This window comes from Tenrec ecaudatus, chromosome 11 (genome assembly GCF_050624435.1).
Source record: "Tenrec ecaudatus isolate mTenEca1 chromosome 11, mTenEca1.hap1, whole genome shotgun sequence".
Lineage (NCBI taxonomy): Eukaryota > Metazoa > Chordata > Mammalia > Afrosoricida > Tenrecidae > Tenrec > Tenrec ecaudatus.
The window spans coordinates 115089344-115108672 of record NC_134540.1 but is presented as its reverse complement, the minus strand read 5'-3'; the positions used below and the strand labels follow the sequence as shown (position 1 = coordinate 115108672).

General features: G+C 44.3%; 1 protein-coding gene across 2 annotated transcripts in view; it reads left to right on the top strand.

Annotated features, from left to right (window-relative positions):
* Positions 1 to 19329, top strand: part of LOC142461501 (thyrotropin-releasing hormone-degrading ectoenzyme-like) — a 294642-nt gene that overhangs the window by 168592 nt on the left and 106721 nt on the right. Inside the window, exon 8 of one of the 2 annotated variants that reach the window (XM_075563512.1) lies at positions 9483 to 10022. The exons of the other annotated variant lie outside the window; for it this stretch is intronic. Within the exon in view, the coding sequence (XP_075419627.1) occupies positions 9483 to 9534 (52 nt within the window). The 3' untranslated portion in view covers positions 9535 to 10022. Of the gene's footprint in view, positions 1 to 9482; positions 10023 to 19329 lie in introns of those variants that run through there. 2 annotated transcript variants of the gene reach the window in all.

Genomic DNA, 19329 nt, shown 5'->3' with positions numbered 1-19329 from the left:
AATGAAAAGGGGCATGAAAGGCCAGCAATTTGATGATGTAGAAGAAATGAAGAAAAAACTAAGGAAGTGCTGTCAGCCACCCAAATAGGAGTTTGAAAAGGGTTTCCAAGGAAGGAATGGCAGATTTGTCAAATGTATTAAGTATAATGGAAAGTACTTTGAAAGTGATAGGTGTCTTGTCAAAAAATTAAGTACACAGCTTTGGAAAATTTTTGTTTCTTTATGGGGGTTCTATATATATATGCATGCATTTATATGTGTATATATACATACACAGCACGTTCTTGATATAAATCTATGTGTGTGTGTGTGTGTGTACATACATAACAGAGCTCATACAGCTGTAGAAGTAGGTAAGGACAGTGTGGCTTTAAGTCAGCCAGTCAGATTTTAAACTGGAAGCTTTTCCTGACTTGAGTAGCTTCAGCTTCTATACCACAGGCTGTAGAAGTAGATGAATCTCGGGTCAGCAAATCAGGCTGTGACAGGAGAGAGAAACGAAGTCAAGGTTGGCAGGTCAGATAGCAGGTTGCTGATTGCTCTATGGATCGGCAGCCATTATGGCAGGCCGCTGGTTCAAGTACAAAGAATAAGAGACAGACAAGTCAGATACAGGACTCAGACGCAAAAAAGCCAGCAAGTGTCTCCTCAACCTCCGCTTAAATATGAATTAGGCCCCACTCTGAGTAAACTTCCTCTCAGGTGTATTGGTGCTGTTACCTGAGTAAGAGGATTGTACTCCACCTTAATCTGATTAGCTGATCACAGCAGATCCCATTATGGGATACATTGTGTTATACAACATCATAGGGATTACTAGGCCTCAGTTACCAACCCCCTGAGAATTCTGATCTGGTCAAGGTGATACAAAACCTAACTATGACAGTTAGTTCTCTATTTTTGGTTGTTTTCTTTGTCACTAGCTAGAGTTTTGTTATTCTTAATGATTGTTTCAAAGAAACAACTTCTGATTTTATTGGTTCTATTATCTTTCTGTTTTTAATTTTATTTCTGGGTGATCTTTACTATTTCCCTTTTTCTGGTACATTAAGCCTTCTTTTTGGTCTCCTCTTTCTAGTTTCTAGAATTATCAAGTTAGGCTGTTAATTGGAGATCCCTTCACCCTCTCCTTCCTGTTTATTGCTGTAAGTTTCCCTCTGCACACTGTCTTCTCTGAATATTGTATGTTGTGCTTTCATTTTCATCAGATTTTTAAAATGTGGGATTTCTCTTTTGATATTTACCGTGACCCACTATTAGTTTCATAGTATGTTAATTAATTTCCATATTTTCAGGGTTTTTTTCTGTTACTGATTTCTGGTTTCACTCACTTGTGATCAGAGAAAATACTTCATATGATTTCAATTTTTAAAAATTTATCAAGACTTGCTTGGATTTAACTCAATGGCAATGGGGTAGAACAAGATCTCTCAATTTTATCTTAGTCAGTAAAATTGCTGGCATTACCCTTAATGAAGACTCTCTTTAGGATACCTGGTCATTCATTCTCCAGGAGACCTTGTGTTTCTCATCAACCTTTCCTCTTCCACTTCCAGAATTATATTTTTCCTTTCTCCTGAGGCCTGTTTTTGAGCCCATCATTTGCATATTTACTCAGTTTATGAGTGGTGTCATTGACTACTTCATTTCCGTGCAGTTTGTTATTTCTAGCTTCCAGCTACTGGATCTAATAGTTTACACACCCAGATCTGTGCCTAAATTGTGAGTAATATCCACAACAGTATCCCCAACATTCCACTCATGAGGAGGAGTCCAGGGTCCCAGCACGAGCTCCCAGATACAGTCTACCTGGTTCCCAGGGTTGGACCAATCCTCACCACTGGGATCCTGTTTGGCCTCACTTTTCATCATTTTTCCACCTGCTATTTGCCAAGGGTTCTGCCTCCCTCCCTCGTTCTTGCTGCGTCCTCTTCTGTGGTGGGAAAGCAATAAAAGGCTGGATCATCTTCACGTGCTGGTGATCTGGTGCTTCACAGCAGATCTCCCAGAATGACCACAGTGTTCTCCTTGCATCTCCATTATTGCCCAACACGTTCACTTCCATGTGTTGCTACATAATACCCAGGCTTTCTTAATCATGCCGTGTTTTTATTTTTAAACTTCCTTGCCCCTTTATCTGACCGTTCTCTGTTGCTGTTGATGCTTATTTAGTTCAGTTTACATAAAAGCTCCAGCGGGTCAGTTTTGCTTTGTGTTATGTATGTGTTTTGGTGGTTCCTAAGGCTTAATAAACCAATACTAGGGAGTATCTTACAACATATAAAGAAAGATTAGCATTGAGGGTCTCAGAAACAGACCAAAACTCAACTTCAGAAAAGCTCCCTGCTTGAGCAAATCTCCCAGAATTTGGTGAATTCTTCTGTACTTGCTGAGGATTATTTGAAAACCAGCACATTGTTAGGCTCTCTCTTTTCTGGTGCTTTTGCGTAGTCAATAAAACACAAATAAGCATCTCTCTGCCATTTTATAGTTTCATCCACCATCTATCTCATGTCAGCAAGAATTCTCTTTGTATCATATCTGCTTCTGAATCCAGCTTGAATTTCTGGCAGCTCACCGTTGATGTCCTGTTGTAACCATTTTTGAAATATTTTCATCAAAATTTTACCGGCATGTGTTATCAGTGAAAATTTTATCATTTCCATTCTGTTGCATCACTTCATTTTTCTTTGGAATGGCCAGAAGTATGGATTTCTTCCAGTGGGTTGACCGGGCAGCTGTCTTCCAGATTTCTTGGTGAGTGAGTGTTTCCTGTATTTTGTCAGTTCCCAGAGCCTGGTGTTTCTCTAGTGCCTTTAATGCAGCTTGGGCTTCTTCCTTCAGTACTATTGGTTCTTGGTCCGATGCCACCTCTGGAAATGGTTGAATGTCAACCTATTCTTTTGATACCATAACTCTGTGTATTCTTTCCATCTTTATTTAAATGATTTTATTGGGGGCTCATACAACTCTTATCACAATCCATACATAAATCTATTGTTTCAAGCACATTTTTATGTTTGTTTCCTTCATCAATCTCAAAACATGTTCTTTCTACTTGAGCCTATGGTATCTGCTCCACATGTTTTCCCTCCCTCCCGCCACACCCTCCCTCATGAACACTTGATAATTTAGCACTGTCCAACATCTATCTGCCTTCACTGACTTTTCTCTTGTCCATCCTGCAGGGAGGGGTGTTATATGTAGATTCTTGTTACTGGTTCCCCCTTTTTACCCCATCTTCCTTCTACCCTCCTGGTTTTGCCACTCTCATCACTGGTCCTGAAGGGATTCCCTGTGTTTCCAGTTCCTGTCTGTATCAGTGTATATCCTGTGGGTCTAGCTGGATTTGTAAGGTAGAATTGGAATCATGATAGTGGGGGTGGGGGTCGGGGAGAGGAAGCATTTAAGAACTAGAGGAAAGTTGTATGTTTCATCGTTGACTGGCTCTTCTCCTCCCTGTGACCCTTCTGTAAGGCGTTCCCAATCTGTACTCCGCCTCATTCACAATGATTTGATTTTTTTGTTCTTTGATACCTTAAACCTGATCACACAGGCTGCTGTGCTTTTTCCATGTGGGCTTTGTTGTTTCTGAGCTAGAGGGCCACTTGTATACCTTCAAGACTTTATGACTTCAGATGCTATATCTTTTGATAGTCGAGCACTATCAGCTTTCTTCACCACATTTGCTTATGCACACATTTTTCTTCAGTGATCATGTCAGGAAGGTGAGCATCATGGAATGCCAATTTAACAGAACAAAATGTTCTTGCATTGAGGGAGTACTTGAGTGGAAGCCCAATGTCCATTTGCTAACTTAATACTAAACCTATAATATGTGCACATAGATCTATTTTCCCATTGTCATATATAAATATATTTACATATGTCCATGCCTGTATTTAGACCTCTGTAAGTGCCCTTTGCCTCCTGGACACCCCCTTACTGAAGGGTTGTGGAAAGTAGATGAGCCAGTCTGGGTTCAGGGTAGCAACGATGAAACATATAACTTTCCTCTAGTTCTTAATGCTTCCTTCCCACAATATCATAATCCCAATCCCACCTTACAAAGCTGCCTAGACCAGAGGATGTACATTGGTACAGATAGAAACTGGAAACACAGGGAATCCAGGGTAGATGACCCCTTCAGGACCAATGGTGAGAGTGGCGATGCCTGGAGGGTAGAAGGAATGTGGGGTGGAAAGGGGGAACCGACTACAAGAATCTACGAATAGCCTCCTCCCTTGGGGATGGACAGCAGAGAAGTGGGCAGGGGGAGATGTCAGACAGTGTAACATATGACATAATAATTTATGAATTATGAAGGATTCATGAGGGAGGGGAAGGAGGCAGGAGGGGCACAAAAGGAGGAGCCAATATTAAGGACTGAAGTAGAAGGCAAATTTTTTGAGAATGATGATGGCAACAAATGTACATATGTGCTTGACACAATGGATGGATGTATAGATTGTGATAAGAATTGTATGAGCTCCCAGTAAAATGATTAAAAAAAAGATTAAGTGACTGGTCACTACACATACACTGGGAATAGGATAAAATTTTCAATAACATTCATTCACAAAGCCAGGACTATACCTTCCAGATTAACATATGTGACAAAAAAGCAAAGAGAGAATACAAACAGTAACTATATGATAGTCCTGGGACACCATTCACAGGGTATTCCCAAAGCAAGAGATCCAGACTGAAATCCAACAAACTCAAATTCCAGAGTATTAAGATAGCAGTCATCTGCATCTTTGGACACTAGAGCACTTTGCCCTAAGTCCAAGGGAGTATGTTTTAAAGCACTTTCTTAAACCTGTTTCAGGCGAATCTAAGGTAAATCCCACTGATTTGGAAAGCCACTAAGGAGCTAATAAGGTCTAGTGGGCTTTATCTTATCAGCTCCTTAGTGACTTTCCAAATCGGATCCTTTTGGTGTGGCCCATGGAGGATGTTGTGAGCCTGGAAAGAACAGTCTAAAATCCTAGATGACTACAGCATCCAGTCTGGATCACCAAGGACTGGATAGAAACCAGGTCAAAAGTGTCCAGTTAGGAATGTAATACCAGGCGTATTCTCTCCTTGGGTTCTATAAGTACCGTTAAGCATGTTTCCCCCCAGATGGCATCTTGCTCTACCCAGTTTACCCATCAACGAAAGTGTAATTGCCTTTTCCAAGACAGACCCGTCTCCCCCTCATGTCTTGACTTGAGTTTCCAGGATGGTTTGCTAATCACTCTCGTAGGAGTATCTGTTGAATTTGGGTGACCGTAGGACAATGTTGTATGGCAGCAACTGATTGGTCGTCTCCCTCCTTCCTCCCGTCCCATCTTGAGAAATTGATCCCAGTGGAGGGGACGTGTCTTCCGTTGAAGTGGTTTGTAAGATGCAGTTGTAAAGAGGGCAATATATAGTGCACGGGTACTATACTGGCTCACTACCTTGTTTGGGAGGCCAGATTTCATGACAAAAAGATGATTACATGACCCAAGAGCAGAATTCTGCCTTTATCTTGGTGTTTATCCTTATAGTAGTGTGCCAGTCCTTTTGTGATTGACTAACTTTACGAAGCATAATCATTTCCAGGCCCATCTATGTAATGGGGTGTTTCATGGTTTCATCACTGTTTTTCAGGGGCACATAATTTCCATGTGTACCAGAGTTTCTTCCTCCATTCTTTTACTGATGGGCATTTGGGCTCTTTCCAGCCTCTTGCTATTGTGAACAGTGCTACGGTGAATGTAGGAGAACACATGTCTGGGGTCTGTCTCTTACTTCTTTGGGGTATATGACAAGCAGAGGTGTTGCTGGGTCTAATGCTACTTGCTTCAGGTAGTCTCATAGCGTTCCCCACTGGTTGTAAATGTTTACAAGACTACCAGCCATGTATAAGAGTTTCAAATGCTCCATGCCCTCTCTAGCATTTGTCATTCTCTGTTGTGTGTTTCAATTGCTATTGTGAGGAGTGTACGGTAATAACTCATTGTTGTTTTGATTTGCATTTCCTGGGTGGCTAGGAAATGGTGAGCATATCTTCATGTATGTGTTAGTCATTCACAAGCCAGCTTTGGTGAATGTCTATTTTATGTCCTTTGCCCACCTTTCAATTGGACTAATTTTTTTCTTAGAAAAATTCCATAGATTTTGGTAACAAGTCTCTCGTTAGTTGTGTCATTGTTACCCCACCACCCCAATCTGTGAGTTCTCATTTTACTATTTTGATGAAATTTTTTGAGGTGCATAAGTGTTTTATTTTAGTAGGTCCCAGGCATCTGTGTTGTCTTTTGCTCTGTGTGCTTCCTTTATTAGATTTGCTAGTCCATGTATGCCCTGCAATAGACCCCTTAAGTTTCTAATTGATGATCCTGATAGCTCTGGGGTTTACATTTAGGTCTGTAATCCAGTTTAAGTTTGTTTTTGTACATGGAGTGAGGTATGGGTCCTGTTTCATTCTTCTGCAGATAGAGATCCAAGTTTTCACCCACTTTCCTGTTGCCCATCCTCCAGGGAGGAGGTTATATGTAGATCACTGAGGGGTCTACGGGGCCATCCCCAATCAAAGCCAAACTGACAACCCCGCCTCCATTTCCCCTAGAAGTATGCGCTACAGAGGACAACACTTAGCCTACAGGTTGGGGAGAGGGGCTGGCCCGCCATGCCCATATGGAAGTGTAAACCCAAAGGAAAAAGGGAGTGAGGGTTTAGACTGGATACTGGCACACCAAGTCCTGAGGAGGACGGCCCTGCATGCTGCTGCTAAGGCACAGAGAGGACTGTAGGGCTGACAACAGCTTGAGACATGGTGTCCCCTCACTGGAACATATTGTGAATGAGGACAATACTCGGGACACCCAGCAGGGAGTGAGTCGGGCCTGACCATCCCCACAATGGGATGAACCAGGAAGGAAACAGAACAGATCAGCAATGGGAGCATTGCCAAGCCACGAAGCCCTTGAAGTGTCCCCACAATAGATTTCATGCTAGGAGGGGCAGTTCTCAGAACCCCTCTAGACTGGTGGGGAGATAATCATAAAGGTCAGCAGACAGATTTGGAATTTTGTATGTGTTTTCAGGGGGGTTTTCTAGCTTTCCCCCCTTTTTTTGTTTTCCCTTTTTATTCAGTCTTTTGTTTTCTTTTTGCTTTGTCTCTTTTATTGCTTTGCCTACCAATATAAGATAGGTTTGGGAAGAAAGCCCAAGGAGAAAGTAAAGGGACCGGCATTTCTGGAGGCACTTGGGAGAGGAGACAGTGGGAGGAAAGGAGTGGTGAGCAAACGATGCCATAGACAGGAAACAACTAGGGAATTAAAAGGAACAACAAGGAGGACATAGAGATCCTGGAGGTGGTGGTAGAGCAACGGCAATCTAGCTGAGAGAAGAAGGGCACGCATGATGTTGGGAAAGGAGGAAGGTAAAAAGAAAACAGGAACGATCTAGGAAGCAAATCTAAGGATACAGGAATAAACATAGGTGTGCACTTATGAAAATATATTAATAAAAATCGAGGTATTGGCCTATGTACATATATTTACATAGCGATAAATTAAGGAAGTGGATGGACTTTGGGCCTCTGCTTAAGCCCTCCCTCAACACAAGAACACTTTGTTCTAACAACCCAGCATTCAGTGATGCTCACCCTCCCAGCATAATAGCTGAAGGCAAAATGAATGCATAAGCAAATGAGGTAAAGAAAGCTGATGATGCCCAGCTATAAAAAGATAAAACATCTGGGTTCTTAAAAAACTGATGGTAAACTTGCAGCCATCTAGCAAAGAAGCAACAAATCCCATATGAAAGGGCCCTAGCCTGTAAGATCATGAGGTGTTGACAGAATCAGGTAGGCACCAGAAGACTGCAAACAAACAAAAAAACCCATATTGTTTAGGATAAAGGGGTTGGAGCAGAGCCCCAAAACCCATCTGTAGACGGGAGGACATACCCTCACAGAAGGGTCACAACAAAAGGATGAGGCAACCAGAGCACAGTATAACACTAATGAAATGTACAACATACCTCTGTATCTTTAAGGCTTCCTCACCCCCCTCTATCATGATCCCAGTTCTGCCAATCAGTTGTGCGTAGGCAAGAGCATGTATACAGGTACAGATAAAGGATCATGACACACAGAATCAAGGTCAGACCAACCCCTCAGGAACAGAAACTGAAGGGTACCAGGAGGGTAGATGGAAGGTAGGGGTAGAAAGGGGAAACCGATCACAATGATTGCTGTATAATACTGCTCCCCAGGGGGGTAAACAACATAAATGTGGTGAAGGGACACAGCACTCAGTATAAGATAGGAAATCAAGGGGTCACGAGAGTGGGAGTGTAGGAAAAGAGAAGAATTGAACCAAGAGTTCAAAAAGAAAGTAACTGTTTAGAAAATGATGGCAACAAATGATAGTGGTATAAATGAGCTTGATACAATTGATGTCATGGACTGTTAGAAGAGCTGTGAGGTAGTTAGTTTGCTGTGACAAGCTGGCCGATAAACACATGTGGGGCGAATTGAAAGGGAGAGGGATAAGTGGTTCAGGGATCCACGCCTTTCTAATGCTGGGGTGTCTTGCTTTATGATGGTCAGATCCGGATGCAGCTCCCTTAGCCAGTTCCCTGCTTTAGCTCCCAAGAATAATTTCCTGAAAGACATCCCTGAGGAGAAGCCACATGGACCTAGTAGACACGATGCCGGTGCAGAGATGCTTACACATTCACTGAATCGGCTTTCCTCCTCCAGTCAACATCATGGTGTCTGGTTTGTGAGATGGAGGAGGACTTTGTGGTTTGATACTGGATAAAGGGGTTGAGGGATTAATTTTGGACTTGTGGGTTTTGGCAGGACAGGTTTGGGATTTTTGCTTGATGCACACTATATATAAACTATATAAAGCACTTTATATAAACTATATAAAACTCTCCCTTAGACATGAGTTTCACTGTAGTTCTTTCCCTAAAGTACCCTGACTAACACATTGTGGTACCTTAGCAGTGGTGTACTGGAGAAACTAGCCATAAGATGGAGAGTAGATGTTTGTCTGACCTCTCCCTCATGGTAGATTTCCTTCTCTGTCTAGCCAGTGGTCAGACAAAGCCACCCTTTATTCAATAGATTACTGGGGAAACTATGGGAAGTATGAGAGCAGAAAGTTTGTAAGCCCACTTGCTTTGAGCCAACAAAATTTGATCTTTACATGGGCTTAGGAAACACCTTAGAAGACAGCTATGCAGAGAATTGATTTATATGCGAAACAGTGCTTTCCTGTACTCAGGAACCACAAGTCTTTGCCAACACTAAAAAAATCTGGGAGTACAAAGAAAATACCTCCCAGGGAATGGGTGTAAAAGGGAGCTTATGAGCAGGCTGACGGTTTGCAAGGTGACCACGTGAATCTACTTGCTCAGTAGAAGTTGGAGAAATGTAGTAATAAAAACACTAATTGAGTTTGGCCTCTGACACTTGTGTATTTGGTTTACAGGAGAAATGGAGAATATGAGAGTGAATCAACAAAAATTCATGATCTAGCATGAGTAACCCAAGCTTCTTGAATATTGGAGAGAGCTCATGGTCTACAAGCAAGGTGATCGGTGGACACCGTAGAGCTGAGGAAGGCATGGGTTGACCAGAACCCCAACAGATGGAGGATTTTCGAGGCTGTGAACTGGTGTGGATCATGGCTGACTTTATGAATGGCTTGTTCGGTTTTGACTTTGTTGATGGACGCAAAATTCAATAGGTTCCTATTGGAATGAAGATTTATTCAGGTCGAAAATGATTTTTTCCTCTGAGAAAAGGTTTGATCTAAGAGGGCCGTAGATTAAGCAAACAGCGAAAATATGAGGTACAAGTGCACGGAGTAGATGGCTTAAAAACATTCCAGAGGGAGGAACATAATCAGAGGCTTATAGAATTAAGTTATTGGTGTCACGTAATTTCAATTCTGAATGGGTGCCAGGATGGCAAGTTTGGATATAGTTCGTGGATTGTGCCAACCTGGGCGATACACACGTGCGGTTAAATGAAGGGCGGAGGGATCAATGGCTCCTTGAGCATTGTCATTCTAGTTGGGTCTCTTCATTTCTGAATGTGGGAGCAGGGTGCAGCTGCCTCAGCTTCTTACCTGCTTTAGCTGTCAAGGCTCCTTTCCGGCAAGACGTCCCTGAGCCGAAGACACATGGACCTACCCAGAGGAAGCCCGGGCTGTTGGAGTAGCCGTGCAGAGATATGCTGACATATCCAATGCCCACGCTGCTCTGCTTACACATTCAATGCCTCAGCTCTCCTCCCTCAGCCAGCAACATGTCGTCTGTTTTGAAAGATGGAGGAGGACATTGCAATTGGTGTTGGACATGTGGGTTAATGGGTTATTGTCGGACTTGTGGGTTTGGACCACACTGCTTTCGGATGTCTGCTTGATGAACACTTAACCTTGATATATGAGTCTCACTTAGACATGAGTTTCTGTGCCCCTGTTTCTCTATGAGAGCCAGAGTCACAAATAGGATACCTAGCAGTGGGGCAATGGAAAAACTCATCTTAAGATGGAGAGTAGCTATTTGTTTGACCTTGCCCTCATGGTAATTCTTCTTCCTTGTCTATGTAGAGGTCAGACAAAGCTACCCTTTACTCAGTTGTTTTCTGGGGAAAATATGGGAAGTGGGAAAAATGAAAGTTTGTAAGCCCACATGCTTAGAGCCACCAAAATTGGGTGATCTTTAGCTGGGTTAAGCTACCTCTGGGAAGACTGCTGTGCAGTGAATTAGATGCCCACCAGTGCTTTCTTGTACTCAGGAACCATAAGCCTTTGCCAGAAGTTAAAATAAAATCTGAGAGTAGGGAGAAAACATCTCCCTGGACTGTGTGTTAAAGAGAGCCTGTGAGCAGGCTGAATTGCTTGCTCGGTGACCACGTGGATCTACATATGGAGTGGAGGTCGGAGAAGTGCAGCAATAAAAGGACTGCTTGTGTATGGGCCCAGATACCTGTGGATTTGGTTTACCTGAAAAGGAGAAAAAGAGGGTGATTCGACTAAAGTTCACCACGTTGCATCAGGAGCCCAGGCTTGTTGAACATTAGCGAGAGCCCATGGTCTACAAGCAAGGAGACCGGTGGACACCCCGTGGAGGCTGAGTGAGGTAGCTGGCACAGATCGACCAGAAGGCCACCATAGGGCGATATTGGAGACTGTGAACTGGTGCCTAAGAGTGCTGACTTTATGCACGGCCTGTCCGGCTTTGATTTCTCCGATGGACACAGACTTTGAAAGGTTCCTATTGGAATGAAGATTTCATCATAGCGAGCAATGATTGTTTCCTCTGAGCACTGGTTTTATATTAGTGGGCCATAGATAAAGTGGATAGCTAAAATTTGGCGTATAAAGGCACAGAGTAGTTGGCTTACAAACTTTCCGAGTGGGGGAACATTCCATAAGTTTTAGAATTAAGGTCTGATGTAACTTAATTCCATGTTGGGTTTAAAGAATTTTGAACGGGTGCCTGGTTCGCAAATGTGAATTTAGTTCGTGGATTGTGCCAACCTGGGCGATACACACGTGCGGTTAAATGAAGGGCGGAGGGATCAATGGCTCCTTGATCATTGCCATTCTAGTTGGGTCTCTTCATTTCTGAATGTGGGAGCAGGGTGCAGCTGCCTCAGCTTGTTCCCTGCTTTAGCTGTCAAGGCTCCTTTCTGGCAAGACGTCCCAGAGCCAAAGACACATGGACCTACAAAGAGGAAACCCGGGCTGCTGGAGTAGCCATGCAGAGATATGCTGACATATCCACTGCCCAGGTTGCTCTGCTTACACATTCACTGCCTGGGCTCTCCTCCTTCAGCCAGCAACATGTCGAATGTTTTGAAAGATGGAGGAGGACATTGCAATTGGTGTTGGACATGTGGGTTAATGGGTTATTGTCGGACTTGTGGGTTTGGACCACAATGCTTTCGGATGTCTGCTTGATGAACACTTAACCTTGATATATGAGTCTCACTTAGACATAAGTTTCTGTGCCCCTGTTTCTCTACGAGAGCCAGAGTCACAAATAGGATACCTAGCAGTGGGGCAATGGAAAAACTCATCTTAAGATGGAGAGTAGCTATTTGTTTGACCTTGCCTCATGGTAATTCTTCTTCCTTGTCTATCCAGAAGTCAGACAAAGCTACCCTGTACTCGGTTGTTTTCTGGGGAAACTATGGAAAGGTGGAAAAATGAAAGTTTGTAAGCCCACTTGCTTTGAACCACTAAAATGGGGTTATCTTTAGCTGGGTTTAGAACACCTCTGGGTAGACAGCTATGCAGTGAAATAGATGCCCACCAGTGCTTTCGTGTACTCAGGAACCATAAGTCTTTGCCAGAAGTTAAAAAAAATCTGGGAGGAGGGAGAAAACATCTTCCTAGGACTGTGTGTTAAAGAGAGCCTGTGAGCAGGCTGAATTGCTTTCTGGGTGACCACGGGGATCTACATATGGAGTGGAGGTCGGAAAAATGCAGCAATAAAAGGACTGCTTGTGTATGGGCCCGGATACATGTGGATTTGGTTTACCTAACAAGGAGGAGAACACGAGGGTAACTTGATTAAAGTTCACCAGGCCGCATAAGGAGCCCAGTCTTGTTCAACATTGGCGAGGGCCCATGGTCTACAAGCAAGGTGACTGGTGGACACCCCGAGAAGGCTGAGTGAGGTAGCTGGCACGGGTCGACCTGAAGCCCACCAAAGGACGATATTGGAGACTGTGAACTGGTGCCTAAGAGTGCTGACTTTATGCACGGCCTGTACGGGTTTGATTTTGGCGATGGACACAGACATTGAAAGGTTCCTATTGGAATGAAGATTTCTTCATGGCGAGCAATGATTGTTTCCTCTGAGCACTGGGTTTATATTAGTGGGCCATAGATAAAGTGAATAGCTAAAATTAAGGGTATAAAGGCACAGAGCAGTTGGCTTACAAACTTTCTGAGTGGGGGAACATTCCATAAGGTTTAGAATTAAGGTCCTGATGTTACTTAATTCCATGTTGGGGTTAAAGAATTATGAACGAGTACTAGGTTCACAAATGTGGATTTAGTTCGTGGATTGTGCCAACCTGGGTGATACACACGTGCAATTAAATGAAGGGCGGAGGGATCAATGGCTCCTTGAGCATTGTCATTCTAGTTGGGTATCTTCATTTCTGAACGTGGTAGCAGGGTGCAGCTGCCTCAGCTTGTTCCCTGCTTTACCTGTCAAGGCTCCTTTCCGGCAAGACATCCCTGACCCGAAGACACGTGGACCTACCCTGAGGAATCCCGTGTTGTTGGAGTAGCCGGGAAGAGATATGCTGACATATGCACTGCCCACGTTGCTCTGCTTACACATCCTCTGTCTTGGATTTCCTCCTTCACCAGCAACATGTCGTCTGTTTTGAAAGATGGAAGAGGATAATGCAATTGGTTTTGGACATGTGGGTTAATGGGTTATTGTCGGACTTGTGGGTTTGGACCACACTGCTTTCGGATGTCTGCTTGATGAACACTTAACCTTTATATATGAGTCTCATGAAGACATGAGTTTCTGTGCCCCTGTTTCTCTATGAGAGCCAGAGTCACAAATAGGATACCTAGCAGTGGGGCAATGGAAAAACTCATTTTAAGATGGAGAGTAGCTATTTGTTTGACCTTGCCCTTGTGGTAATTCTTCTTCCTTGTCTATCCAGAGGTCAGACAAAGCCACCCTTTACTCGGTTGTTTTCTGGGGAAACTATGGGTAGTGGGAAAACTGAAAGATTGTGAGCCCACTTGCTTTGAGTCACCAAAATGGGGTTATCTTTCGCTGGGATTAGAATACCTCTTGGAAGACAGCTGTGCTGTGAAATAGATGCGCATCAGTGCTTTCGTGAACTCAGGAACCATAAGTCTTTGCCAGAAGTTAAAAAAAAATCTGGGAGTAGGGAGAACACATCTCCCAGGGACTGTGTGTTAAAGAGAGAATGTGAGCAGGCTGAATTGCTTTCTGGGTGACCTCGGGGATCTACATATGGAGTGGAGGTCGGAGAAATGCAGCAATAAAAGGACTGCTTGCGTATGGGCACGGATACCTGTGGATTTGGTGTACCTGAAAAGGAGAACACGAGGGTGACTCGAGTAAAGTTCACCATGTGCATCAGGACCCCAGGCTTGTTGAATAGTGGCGAGAGCCCATGGTCTACAAGCAAGGTGATCGGTGGATACCCCATGAAGGCTGAGTTCTGTCCCCGGTACGGGTCGACAAGAAGCACACCAGAGGATGATATTGGAGACTGTGATCTGGTGCCTAAGAGTGCTGACTTTATGCACGGCCTGTCCGGCTTTGATTTTGCCGATTGACACAGACTTTGAATGGTTCCTATTGGAATGAAGATTTCTTCATGGCGAGCAATGATATTTCCTCTGAGCACTTGTTTTATATTTTGGGCCATAGATAAAGTGAATAGCTAAAATTTGGCGTATGATGGCACAGAGTAGTTGGCTTACAATCTTTCTGAGTGGGGGTACATTCCATAAGTTTTAGAATTAAGGTCCTGGTGTTACTTAATTCCATGTTGTGGTTAAAGAATTTTGAACGGGTGCCAAGTTCGCAAATGTGGATTTAGTTCGTGGATTGTGCCAACCTGGGCGATACACACGTTCGGTTAAATCAAGGGCGGAGAGATCAATGGCTCCTTGAGCATTGCCATTCTTGTTGGGTCTCTTCATTTCTGAATATGGGAGCAGGGTGCAGCTGCCTCATCTTGTTCCCTGCTTTAGCTGACAAGGCTCCTTTCCGGCAAGACGTCCCTGAGCCGAAGATACATGGACCTACCCAGAGGAAGCCCAGGCTGTTGGAGTAGCCGTGTAGAGATATGCTGACATATCCACTGCCCACGCTGCTCTGCTTACACATTCACTGCCTCGTCTCTCCTCCTTCAGCCAGCAACATGTCATCTGTTTTGAAAGATGGAGGAGGACACTGCAATTGTTTTTAGACATGTGGGTTAATGGGTTAATGTCGGACTTGTGGGTTTGGACCACACTGCTTTTGGATGTCTGCTTGATGAACACTTAACCTTTATATATGAGTCTCACTTAGACATGAGTTTCTGTGCCCCTGTTTCTCTACGAGAGCGAGAGTCACAAATAGGATACCTAGCAGTGGGGCAATGGAAAAACTCATCTTAAGATGGAGAGTAACTATATGTTTGACCTTGCCCTCATGGTAATTCTTCTTCCTTGTCGATCCAGAGGTCAGAAAAAGCCACCCTTTACTCGGTTGTTTTCTGGGGAAACTAGGGTAAGGGGGAAAAATGAAAGTTTGTAAGCCCATTTGCTTGAGCCACTAAAATGGGGTGATCTTTAACTGGGTTTTGACCACCTCTGGGAAGACAGGTATGCAGTGAAATAGATGCCCACCAGTTCTTTGGTGTACTCAGGAACCATAAGACTTGGCCAGAAGTAAAAAAAAAAATCTGGGATTAGGGAATAAACATCTCCCTGGAGTGTGTGTTAAAGAGAGCCTGTGAGGAGGCTGAATTGCTTGCTGTGTGTCCACGTGGATCTACATATAGTGTGGAGGTCGGAGAAATGCAGCAATAACAGGATTGCTTGCGTATGGGCACGGATACCTGTGCATTTGGTTTACCTGTAAAGGGGAACACAAGGGTGACTTGAGGAATGTTCACCACGTCGCATCAGGAGCCCAACTTGTTGAATAGTGGCGAGAGCCCATGGTCTACAAGCAGGTGACCAGTGGACACCCCGTGAAGGCTGAGTGATGTAGCCGGCACGGGTCGACCAGAAGCCCACCAGAGGGCGATATTGGGGACTGTGAACTGGTGCCTAAGCGTGCTGACTTTATGCACGGCCTGTCCGGCTTTGATTTTGCTGATGGACACAGACTGTGAAAGGTTCCTATTAGAATGAAGATTTCTTCATGGCGAGCAATGATTGTTTCCTCTGAGCACTGGTTTTATATTAGTGGGCCATACATAAAGTGAATAGCTAAAATTAGGGGTATAAAGACACAGAGCAGTTGGCTTACAAACTTTCTGAGTGGGGGAACATTCCATAAGGCTTTCAATTAAGGTCCTGATGTTACTTAATTCCATGTTGGGGTTAAAGAATTTTGAACGGGTTCCAGGTTCACAAATGTGGATTTAGTTCGTGGATTGTGCCAACCTGGGTGATACACACGTGCAGTTAAATGAAGGGCGGAGGGATCAATGGCTCCTTGAGCATTGCCATTCTAGTTGGGTCTCTTCTTTTCTGAACGTGGTAGCAGGGTGCAGCTGCCTCAGCTTGTTCCCTGCTTTAGCTGTCAAGGCTCCTTTCCGGCAAGACGTCCCTGAGCCGAAGACACATGTACTTACCCAAAGGAAGCCCGGGTTGTTGGAGTAGCCGTGCAGAGATATGCTGATATATCCACAGACCATGCGGCTCTGCTAACACATTCACTCTCGGCCCCGCTCCTTCAGCCTGCAACATGTCGTCTGTTTTGAAAGATGGAGGAGGACATTGCAATTGGTTTGGACATGTGGGTTAATGGGTTAATGTCGGACTTGTGGGTTTGGACCACACTGCTTTCAGATGTGTGCTTGATGAACACTTAACCTTTATATATGAGTCTCACTTAGACATGAGTTTCTGTGCCCCTGTTTCTCTACGAGAGCCAGAGTCACAAATAGGATACCTAGCAGTGGGGCAATGGAAAAACTCCTCTAAAGATGGTTGAGTAGCTATTTGTTTGACTGTGCCCTCATGGTAATTCTTCTTCCTTGTCTATCGAGAGGTCAGACAAAGCCACCCTTTACTCGGTTGTTTTCTGGGGAAAATATGGGAAGAGGGAAAAATGAAAGTTTGTAAGCCCACATGCTTAGAGCCACCAAAATTGGGTGATCTTTAGCTGGGTTAAGCTACCTCTGGGAAGACTGCTGTGCAGTGAATTAGATGCCCACCAGTGCTTTCGTGTACTCAGGAACCAAAAGCCTTTGCCAGAAGTTAAAATAAAATCTGAGAGTAGGGAGAAAACATCTCTCTGGACTCTGTGTTAAAGAGAGCCTGTGGCAGGCTGAATTGCTTGCTGGGTGACCACATGGAACTTCATATGGAGTGGAGGTCGGAGAACTGCAGCAATAAAAGTACTGCTTGTGTATGGGCCCAGATACCTGTGGATTTGGTTTACCTGAAAAGGAGAAAAAGAGGGTGATTCGACTAAAGTTCACCACGTCGCATCAGGAGCCCAGGCGTGTTAAACATTGGCGAGAGCCCATGGTCTACAAGCAAGGAGACCGGTGGACACCCAGTGGAGGCTGAGTGAGGTAGCTGGCACGGGTCGACCAGAAGCCTGCCATAGGGCGATATTGGAGACTGTGAACTGGTGCCTAAGAGTGCTGAGTGTATGCACGGCCTGTCCGTCTTTGATTTTGCCGATTTGCACAGACTTTGAAAGGTTCCTATTGGAATGAAGATTTCTTCATAGCGAGCAATGATTGTTTCCTCTGAGCACTGGTTTTATATTAGTGGGCCATAGATAAAGTGGATAGCTAAAATTTGGCGTTTAAAGGCACAGAGTAGTTGGTTTACAAACTCTCCGAGTGGGGAACATTCCATAAGTTTTAGAATTAAGGTCTGATGTAACTTAATTCCATGTTGGGGTTAAAGAATTTTGGACGGGTGCCTGGTTCACAAATGTGGATTTAGTTCGTGGACTGTGCCAACCTGGGCGATACACACGTGCGGTTAAATGAAGGGCGGAGGGACCAATGGCTCCTTGATCATTGCCATTCTAGTTGGGTCTCTTCATTTCTGAATGTGGGAAGAGGGTGCACTGACTCAGCTTGTTCCCTGCTTTAGATGTCAAGGCTCCTTTCTGGCAAGACGTCCCTGAGCCGAAGACACATGGGCCTACCAAGAGGAAACCCGGGCTGCTGGAGTAGCCATGCAGAGATTTGCTGACATATCCACTGCCCAGGTTGCTCTGCTTACACATTCACTGCCTGGGCTCTCCTCCTTCAGCCAGCAACATGTCGAATGTTTTGAAAGATGGAGGAGGACATTGCATTTGGTGTTGGACATGTGGGTTAATGGGTTGTTGTCGGAATTGTGGGTTTGGACCACACTGCTTTCGGATGTCTGCTTGATGAACACTTAACATTATATATGAGTCTCACTTAGACATGAGTTTGTGTCCCTGTTTCTCTACGAGAGCCAGAGTCACAAATAGGATACCTAGCAGTTGGGCAATGGAAAAACTCATCTTAAGATGGAGAGCAGCTATTTGTTTGACCTTGCCTCATGGTAATTCTACTTCCTTGTCTATCCAGAAGTCAGACAAAGCCACCCTGTACTCGGTTGTTTTCTGGAGAAACTATGGAAAGGTGGAAAAATGAAAGTATGTAAGCCCACTTGCTTTGAACCACTAAAATGGGGTTATCTTTAGCTGGGTTTAGACCACCTCTCGGTAGACAGCTATGCATTGAAATAGATGCCCACCAGTGCTTTCCTGTACTCTGGAACCATATGTCTTTGCCAGAAGTTAAAAAAAATCTGGGAGTATGGAAAAAACATCTCCCTGGGACTGTGTGTTAAAGAGAGCCTGTGAGCAGGCTGAATTGCTTCCTGTGTGTCCACGTGGATCTACATGTGGTGTGGAGGTCGGAGAAATGCAGCAATAAAAGGACTGCTTGCATATGGGCACGGATACCTGTGGATTTGGTTTACCTGAAAAGGAGAACACGAGGGTGACTCGAGTAAAGTTCACCACGTCGCATCAGGAGCCCAACTTGTTGAATAGTGGCGAGAGCCCATGGTCTACAAGCAAGGTGACCGCTGGATACCCCGTGAAGGCTGAGCGAGGTAACTGGCACGGGTCGACCCGAAGCCCACCAGAGGACGATATTGGAGACTGTGAACTGGTGCCTATGAGTGCTGAGTTTATGCACGGCCTGACCGGCTTTGATTTTCCGATGGAGACAGACTTTGAATGGTTCCTATTGGAATGAAGATTTCTTCATAGCGAGCAATGATTGTTTCCTCTGAGCACTTGTTTTATATTTTGGGCCATAGATAAAGTGAATAGCTAAATTTTGGCGTATAATGGCACAGAGTAGTTGGCTTACAAACTTTCTGAGTGGGGGAACATTCCATAAGTTTTAGAATTAAGGTCCTGATGTTACTTAATTCCATCTTGGTGTTAAAGAATTTTAATCGGGTGCCAGGTCGCAAATTTGGATTTAGATCATGGATTGTGCCAACCTGGGCGATACACACGTGCGGTTAAATGAAGGGCGGAGTGATCAATGGCTCCTTGAGCATTGCCATTCTATTTGGGTCTCTT